The 8,753-nt window shown below is 46.0% G+C and overlaps 1 protein-coding gene across 1 annotated transcript in view; it reads left to right on the top strand.

Annotated features, from left to right (window-relative positions):
• Positions 1 to 11: 11 nt before the first annotated feature.
• SAMHD1 (SAM domain and HD domain 1) overlaps positions 12 to 8,753 on the top strand; it is a gene marked incomplete at its 5' end in the record, with an annotated part of 26,124 nt that continues 17,382 nt past the window's right edge. Inside the window, 3 exons of the mRNA XM_009702527.1 lie at positions 12 to 91; positions 6,155 to 6,227; positions 7,412 to 7,572. Of these exons, the coding sequence (XP_009700829.1) occupies positions 12 to 91; positions 6,155 to 6,227; positions 7,412 to 7,572 (314 nt within the window). The remainder of the gene's footprint in view (positions 92 to 6,154; positions 6,228 to 7,411; positions 7,573 to 8,753) is intronic.

The following is an 8,753-nucleotide window of genomic DNA, read 5'->3' as shown; positions in this document are numbered from 1 at the left end:
CTGACGCTGTGCTTGCCCCCACAGAGAGCGGAGTCACTGGAAGCATGCTGCTGGACCTGCCGGCCTGCGCCTTCGAGATCACCCGTGTCTGGTGAGAGCCGTCCCCGCCGGCCCGGGAGGCCTCGGGCTGGAAGGCCGGTGGAGGGCAGCCCCGGCCCTCAGCCCCGTGAGGGTGAGCCCCAGGCCCTCCAGTGCTGACTGGGCCCTTGGCGGGGTCCCCAGCGCCCTCGGGAGCAGTTTGCCCCCTAAGACCGGAGGACGACGTTTAGCGAGGGGCTTCACCGCCGTACGGTCCCCAGGGTTCACCTCGCAGGAGATGCTGCAGGCGGGGCACGGCCTCACAAGGCCCTATCCGCAGTAGTGAATTCCGGGAGAAAGATATTTCCCTACCTAAGAGGTTGGCGTTGTCCTATTTCCACCCCAAATACCCAAGAGGATGGCTGTAAGGACAGCTGGAGCAGGTGTTCGTGATGGAACGGGCTCTGTGTGGCTGATTTTGGATCCTCTAGAAGACTTTACCAGTTCCCCTGCTGATCCCAGCACAGCGAGCGCCATCCAGAGCGTAGGAGCTAGTTGCCCGGTAACTGTGAGAAGGAAAAAAAAAAAAAAATCTATTAAAAAAGCTTTAATGGAAATACCACCAGTAGCACAATAACCTTTTAAGTGTTAATAGGAACGCCAGTGTAAACTCCAGTTGTTTTGATGAGAACTTTCTTCTCAGCCTAAAGTTAATGCTGCTCCGATTCTAGTAATGACAGTAGTAATGATTTTTTAAAATAGTGAGTAGATGCTGCTTTGTGGAGGCTGGGCGTCACCCATCTTCCTGAGGCAAATCCCAGGCGTTGAAATTTTAGTCTTGCAACAGTTGCTGGGACTTTGCTCTTTGTCGTGCCTGCTACAAGAGGGTGGAACATTATGGAAAAAGAGATTTTGGTGTGTGTCCTGACAGAATATGGGCCTGTGGGCGAGTGGTGGAGTTCAGCGACAGCTGTGAGCTGCCACAGCACTTGGCTGTGGGGAATGAGGAATCTGGCAAAGCCTTACTCCCGGCTCAGTAGCAGTCACCTGCCACGAGCACAGGAAAACTGAATGCTGTCTTAAAGCATGTAAAAGATTGTTCCCAGCACTGAGGGAAATGACTGGTCCCAAAAACCTTGTAGTTTTTCTGGTGGTGGATGTACTTTCTTGCTCTTCTGAAACAGAAGAGAGTGTGAATGTATCCTGTTGTCCTATGTGGCTGAAGGGCCCCTGCTGCCCCTTCTCTGCCCCACTGGGATTGGTTTTGCTCACCTCTCCTGGGATGTGAGCCTGCTTGCTCACCACATACTCCCTGGCACTTTTTAATCTTTGAATGTCTTTTCTTTACTCCTTTGCTAACCTGGTTTATGCTGTTTGCTCCAAATTTCTCTCAAAACCCAACTGTTGTGCTCAAGCTATTTGCTATTGTTGTCCTTAGTGGACCTAAGGCAGTTTGGAGTGTGCTAATCTGGCAAGCGTACATGAGTGCAGAGCTGTGCTTGTCTGCTGGTGGTTTTGAGTACTTTGGTGTGCAGGTTGGCTTCTTGGCTGAAAACTTGTCACAGGTAATGCTATGCTGAGGATGAAGGGCCCTGTCTCACAACTTGCAAAGGGTGGGTTGAAAGAGCAGGTGTCTGGATGTGGCCATTGGTGGAGAAAGAGGAGCTGGTGTGACTCAAGATGACAAGGCAGAAGCATTGTGCTTTGGAGGACTGTGGTTTAACTCCAGCTGGCAGCTCAGGCCCATGTAGCCACTCCCTCACGTGCCCCTGGTGGGATGGGCAAGAGAATCAGAAGGGTAAAAGTAAGAAAACTCAAGGGTTGAGATAAAGGCAGGTTAATAGGGAAAGCAAAAGCTGTGCACGCAAGCAAAGCAAAAGAAGGAATTAATTCCCCACTGCCCACGGGCAGACCGGTGTTCAGCCATGTCCAGGAAAGTAGAGCTCCATCACGCCTAACGGTGACTTGGGAAGACAAATGCCATCACTCCCAATGTCCCCCCCTTCCTTCTTCTTCCCCCAGCTGTGTGTGCTGAGCATGACGTTACATGGTATGGGATATCCCTTGGGTCATTGGGGTCAGCTGTCCCGGCCGTGTCCCCTCCCAACTCCTTGTGCCCCCCCTCCCCGGCCTCCTCACTGGTGGGATGGGGTGAGAGGCAGAAAAGGCCTTGGCTCTGGGTAAGCCCTGCTCAGCAATAACGAAAACATCCCGGTGTTATCAACCCTGTTTCCAGCACAAGTCCAAAACACAGCCCCGTACCAGCTACTGTGAAGAAAATGAACTCTATCCCAGCCAAAACCAGCACAGGTAGGTAAGATGTCGGCAGGACTTGTTGAGGTATTTTTTGGTTTTTCTTGGAAGAAGGGTTTTAACTGCAGCTATTTCAAGTGTGCAGATAGAAATGATGTGGTATCATGAGGAAGGTAGCTAAGGGCTTTATTTGTTTCTGAAGTATAAGATAATTGTCTAATTGAAATAACAAGCAGATGTATAGTTTCTGTTTAGAGACTACCAGAAGGCTGGTTGCTTTTAGTACCTCGCTGGCCATCTGAGCATCAAGTGCCCATAGGGACGCTCAGACACGTGAACATCTGCAGGGTTCTTTGCAGGTGGTCAGAAACTTGTAGGTGAAGGCTTTGTTAGTGCTGACTGTAGGCAGGCAGGGCCGGGTAGCGAGGACATCCCTGTAAGCGTGCGGTGCAGGCAGCGGAGTCAAATGACTGTGAAGAGCTCAGTCGTTGTGGAGAGCGGGTGGTGCTGGGTGTGTGGAATGACATGCACGTGAGTTTTCTTTTATCAAGTGCTTCCTTCAGTGAGATCTGATGTATTTCTGTTAAGCTGAAAATGTTGTGAGTTGGATGTGAAATTGGTAGAGCCTTCTGCTTTTTTAAAACATCTTGACTTTGCACTAAAGAACGATCCGTTTGCATGTGTCTTTCCACCGCATGCTGTGTCCTACAGTAACTTTCATCAGTTCTCTGTGACAGGCCGGTAATGAATGCCTGTATTTGTTTCCCTGCCATTCCTGGACATCCAGTGGGGAGAGCTCGGGTCAGCAGAGCCGCAGAGGCAGTGCTGTGGGTTTCCTATGTGTTCTCGTGTTCCTGGGAGTGGATGTTTTGTGTGGCGTGCTGCGTGTTAAATACAGATGATGAGTAGGGCTGGCTGGCTGACCTCTCTGGAATAGTTAAGTTCCTAGTAGGTGCAGGAAAGGGGTTTTCTCCTTGTCACCTGTGGCACAAGGGAGGGTGTGGGCAAGGCAGGGAGGGGTGGAGGGGAGTGGATGGGGAGGTGTCAGTTCTCACCCTTTCAAAGCCAGCCAGCAGTATTGCTGCTTCTGCTGTTGGAGGAACTATGCCTGCAGAGCCCTGGAAAGTACTAACACATGCATAATCTCTTGCTTGAGGCAGTTTTACCACATAGACACCAGGTGAAAAATCTCCTGCTGTTGTTTTCTATCCGAAGAAGGACAGAGAGCTCTCTGTGTTGTGACATTCAGGTGATCAGCCACACCAGGACTGTACTGACGACGTGTTTTGTCATCTGGAGGCCAAACCCAGAGCAAGGATTAGTATTCCTGGAAGCAAGGTGAGATGATAAGATGCAGAGGCCACTGATGATGTATGTCAGGTGGGGACTTCCCAGCGTCCCTGGTCAGGCCTATTTCTTTTGCTGCTCTCACCTGTGTGCGGCACCGATCCGTCCCGGGGGTGACTCCAGCGTATGTATGGTACAGTGTAGAGAGCTGCGTTAGCACCATTTAATTCAGCCCTGCTGGAGGTAAGTTTCTGGAGCAAAGCAGCACATTAGGCTGTGCTCTTTGTGGACAGTGTTTGCATAGGTAGCTGTATAATAAACTGTACTGTCAGTAGGACAGAGCTGTCCTTTCTCTACTGTTCCTGTAGTTGCAGTCGTTGGTGATTTCTGAAGATGGTAGGTGCCCACACGCCTTCCTCCTAACATACCTGGCTATTTTCCAGTTAATTTTTTCCTCACTCTTGAATTTTTGTGGCATTTAAAAGTATAAACAAGTACTTCAACAGGCTGTGCCCTGTTTGCAGCAGTGCTGTCCGTCGCTTAATGCTGGGTGCTGCTTTGCACTGCCTCGCCTGCTCTAAAATGTCATGAAGTCCTACCTCGTGTAGTTTGCATGACTCAGAGTATCTTTTTGGGCAATTATTAACTGAGATCTATTGCATGACTGTGTGGTGGTGCTGCTGCTGTACCTCTTGCAGGATTACAGCTCGTTCTAAGACACTTGCAATGTTTGATCTCCATTATTAGCGCGCTTTGAATTGACATCCCCTGAAGGTCTCAGTTGTAATTAAGAACGTGGGGGTCATCTCTGTACATCGAGTTTGGGTGTTAATTTTTCAAATCTGCTGGAGGAAGGATGCTGTAGTCCAGGTGTGGTTCTGCATGTTAGGTAAGTGTCTTGAGAGTGAATTTCTCTGGTGAAGTAAAATGAATGTAGAGGACTGGAAGCAGATCGCTTCTGACTTTGCTGTCCCAGAACTGTTTTTGAGGGTGGTGATGGAGGTGCCTGGTTACCAGCCCAAGCGCTAGTCCTGTCTGAGCTGGCTGTACCTGTGGCTGGAAAGGTTGTGTGCTTATAAGCAGCTGTTGAATATTCTTGGTCCCGTTTTCAGGGCAGACCTCAAAAAGCAATTGCGGTTGCTTTTCCTGGGAGCGTGAGGATAGGTGTGTACAAGCTTCTGGTGTGCTGGTTGCAGAAAGGTTCCTCGGCTCTCCCACCATGCCAGAGTTCATCATCTCTTCTTAGCAGAGAGCAGGAAGGATGGGCAGATGCAGGTGGTCCTCCTCTTGTCCCCAACGTTAGCTGCTTTCTGTTGCCCTGCAAATAGTGGGCTCTTTCAGGAACTCCCTATAAGTATTGGCGGGGAGGGTTGTGACTGATCCTACAGACTGAACTGCTTGGGATGTGAAGTAATGCGCTGGTCTGAGCATCACCACTGGGGCTTTTTGTCTTCCTTGCAAGTGGGGGCAGCTAAAGACTCTGAGTGGCAGAGGCTGCAGGCCGAGAGCTCCCCGTTAGGGAAAGGGATACTAAGTGAGTAAGACAAAAACTGCTCACAAGCACCTCAGACATCGTATGTGTTCAATGTTTTATGGATTGTGAATTATTGATTAGGATGAAAATATGTAGTGCGTCAAGCAGTATTTTTTGCTAATAGTTGATGTTTTGTAGTATTGTTTTCTGTTAAAGTTTAAATTGAGAGACTGATATAAAACTGATCTCAGGGTGGTTAACTGCTGAGGAATGTAAAAGGTTGCAAATCGTACTTTCTCCTGATAAAGTGTTTGATGTCATACTGAGGCTGAAACCATGTTGCTCAAGGACGAGGACTGCAGACAGAATTAATAAAAGCGGGTGTTTAGAGTGCATTATCTCCCCCTCTGGGTTTGTCCTTCCTGTGCTCTCGGACTATGGTGGCTACAACAGAGTACCTGCATTGAACGTTTGCGTGTGTGTTGTGAAGGGGACCTTTAATAATTTGTTAAAACTGACAGCAAAATATCTTCATGAAATAGAAGAGTCAGTTCTCAACAAAATTAGGGCGTCTTTTAAACTCCGATGGTTCTGCTGTTGGAATTGAAATTAATTTATGTAAAATTCAAGTTAATTTGGCGAAATTATATTTCTTTTAATACAGAGTTGACTAATTGGAAGAAATTTTTATAAAAATCATTTATTAGGACTCTGACATTTTAGTTTAAGGAATTTTTCAACCTTAAAAAATGCTAGTTATACAGGCGCCATGTGCTTTGTCATAAATTTAAAGGACTTATCCTCAAATGTACTTTCCCTGAAAGAAACTGATGAAAAAACGGTATTTCCTGGTGTTTCTATTTCTCGCTTCTGTGTAAGTGGGAGAAGTGCTTAACAGGGCTTTACAGACAACTTCTGTAGCTATTTGTTCTCTTCCTTCTATACTTGACTTCAGAAGGATAAATGCTTTCAATATTTTTCTGAAAAAAACGGAGAAATACGTATTGCTGTAAAAGAGTCAATATCAGAGAGTAATGCGAACAAGTAATTCCGTATGTACTGCAAATTGTAAAGGGAAGTGCATTGCAAACTTTGCTCTCAATGTCGTTTTTTCCTTTCTAGCCTCCCAGCTGAGAGACTGAAGGTGCTGGCCTGCCTGAACAAACTGCGGCAGCAGCAGGTGGACGTAATGAAGGTGGGCCCAGCGGGGTGTCGGGAGGATGCCGTGGCCACGGCCTCCCTGGCCCTTTGCAGCACCATCCCTCTCCCCATCTCCCTGCCTTCCCTCCGCTTGGCTTGGTGGTGCCAGCTGGTGCTGCCTTGCCTTTGCAGAGTAGCAAACCCCAAGTGCATCTCCTTGATAGTGGGTGGTCTTTGAAAAACCACGTTAACCAGAAAATTTGTTCAAGTCTTCAGCTAAGAGCTTTATGTGGGCACCTGGCGGTTGTGAGAGATGGAATGAGTAGATGAGCTGTTTGAAATGTGTTGAGAAGGTCCCCTTTCACATCTCTGTGTGTAGAGCCTCCCCTTCGTTTTTTTTTTTTTATTAGTTTAGCCCCAGGCCTGGGTTAACAGACGACTCCTCGCTGCCACTGTCTGCTGTGTCCAGCAGTTTCTCACAGTGGTGTATGTTGGTTTAACTTGGCCCAGAGCTGCACACATTCCTTAGTAGTCTGCATATCTGCTGCAGCCCTGTCAGCTTAGTGACTGAGAGCAGAGAGAACACAGGAAAACCTTATTTGCCTCAGTATTTTACGAAGAGATGTGTGTGATGAAATGGTTTTATCTGCTGTTTTGAGGCAAGGATTAAATGTGTGTGTTTATCTTCTCTTGTAAGTCACTGTAGTTACTCAGGTGTCTCTTAAAATGCATGCTTAGGGATGATCTTTCATATGATGAATCTTTCATATTTCAGTTATCTTGGGATTTTGCATTTTGTTTTATGAAAAAGGTAAGAATCGTAATTTCCACACTGCAAAATTTCAGTTGATTTTTAAAAAACATGAACAGTGTCAAACCGAACACTTCTTATTGGATATCTCAGACATATATTGCAGTATCCTGCTTTAACCGGAATAGCAGATAATAAAGACAGCGATTTTCTCAAGTGTTAAGTTTTGGAATTACACAGGTGCAGATAACATTTTTAGAGGTTTTGACTTTAATTCTCTGACCCTCTGAAACATGCAGCTTTGTCTTTTTTGATGTCATGTTTAAGTAGTTCTCCAAGATGTATCTTGGTATAGGGTAGGCAGGATATGGCTGTTTTTCAGGAGAAAACAAAACAATCACCCTCTCTGACTGTTCTAGATGTCCTTTACCTGTTTCCTTTCAAAGGCAAGTTTTAAATGTTAATTACACTTTGTTTGGCTTTTGTAGGTTTTTAATGATCCAATTCATGGGCACATTGAAATACATCCCCTTCTTGTTCGGATCATCGACACACCTCAGTTTCAGCGCCTCCGATACATTAAGCAGCTGGGTGGCACTTACTTTGTTTTTCCAGGAGCCTCTCACAACCGCTTCGAACACTCTATAGGGTAAGGCCATGTTGTCTTGCGTGCACATCTCTTGCATTTGGATTTCCACTAATGTGGAGTGCCGGCCAAGGGGCATTGCTGTCATTGAGCATTGGTGGAAAGTGCTATGGTGGCATTTTTGGTCTCACAAATGTTCCAGGATATCCTGTGTGATTATGGGCTGTTCCCTTGAACTTCGTTTAATAAAGACAGATAAAGAAACCTACAAGATGGATCAATGTTAATTTCCTCCCCTGCCTCTTCTTCTATGACTAGTGTTAATTAAAAACTGTGAGTGCTTTATGCTCTTCCTTGTCAAAATTTGAGTTTTAAAGTATAAACCTGGGAAGGGTAGCGGGGCTGCTATAAATGACTTGCCAGACAGTTGTAATCCCTTTATGTTGTCCAGCACAGCTAAAACCCATCTTCTCTCTAATGTTTGCATACTTAGTTATGTGTGCTTTATGCAATTGGTGGCAGATTGTCAGGTTATTAGCTGCAATATTAGTTAAACAGAAACAGATGATGGACACGAGGACCCCCAGAGTGCTGCTAGGTCATTCACACTCCACAGAGAAGCCGATTAATGACAAATTTAGGCTTGTTTTAAAGGTGTATTCCAAGGTGCAGAGAAATTAAACTAGTCAATGGCTTTTGTTCAGGTGATCTGGCCAGCCTAAAGTTGCTTTTGCTAGTGCTGAAATACTGTGGAGTAAGTCTGGCTTCTGCCCCTGCTCTGTGATGCTAACAAGATGCAAACGGCTATTGCAAAAGGGTCAAATCAGTGAGGCAAGCTGGAATTGATGGCATCTGGTAAACCTGAAAATTCAAAAATCTGAGGGATATAAACAAAGCTTTCACAACAGGAGTCTGAAAACTCCAGTGGTATCAACAACCTTTTCTTTTAAACAGTTCAATTAATCTGTATAGTTAAACTTAGGACAGTTGTTCTCAACTTGTCTACAATGCCAAGGATTTCTACAGTGTTAAAATAGAAGTAGTGAACTTTGTGTGCTTACTGGTCTAGTAAAAAAACACCAAACAGTAAAATTTGGTCTAATAAAAGATTCTGCCTAGTCATATAAAACCTTGTCTTGCTTTAAGTTATTCTACAAGAGGGACTATGGAGGCAAATAGAAAAGGAAGTTGATGCAGAGCTTGTAAACAGTTCATAGGAGTATGTGCCATATGTTCATTCCTGC

This window comes from Cariama cristata, unplaced genomic scaffold (assembly GCF_000690535.1).
Source record: "Cariama cristata isolate BGI_N322 unplaced genomic scaffold, ASM69053v1 scaffold19356, whole genome shotgun sequence".
Classification (NCBI taxonomy): domain Eukaryota; kingdom Metazoa; phylum Chordata; class Aves; order Cariamiformes; family Cariamidae; genus Cariama; species Cariama cristata.
Note: the sequence above shows the minus strand (reverse complement) of the source record. Positions and strands in the feature narration are given on the sequence as shown.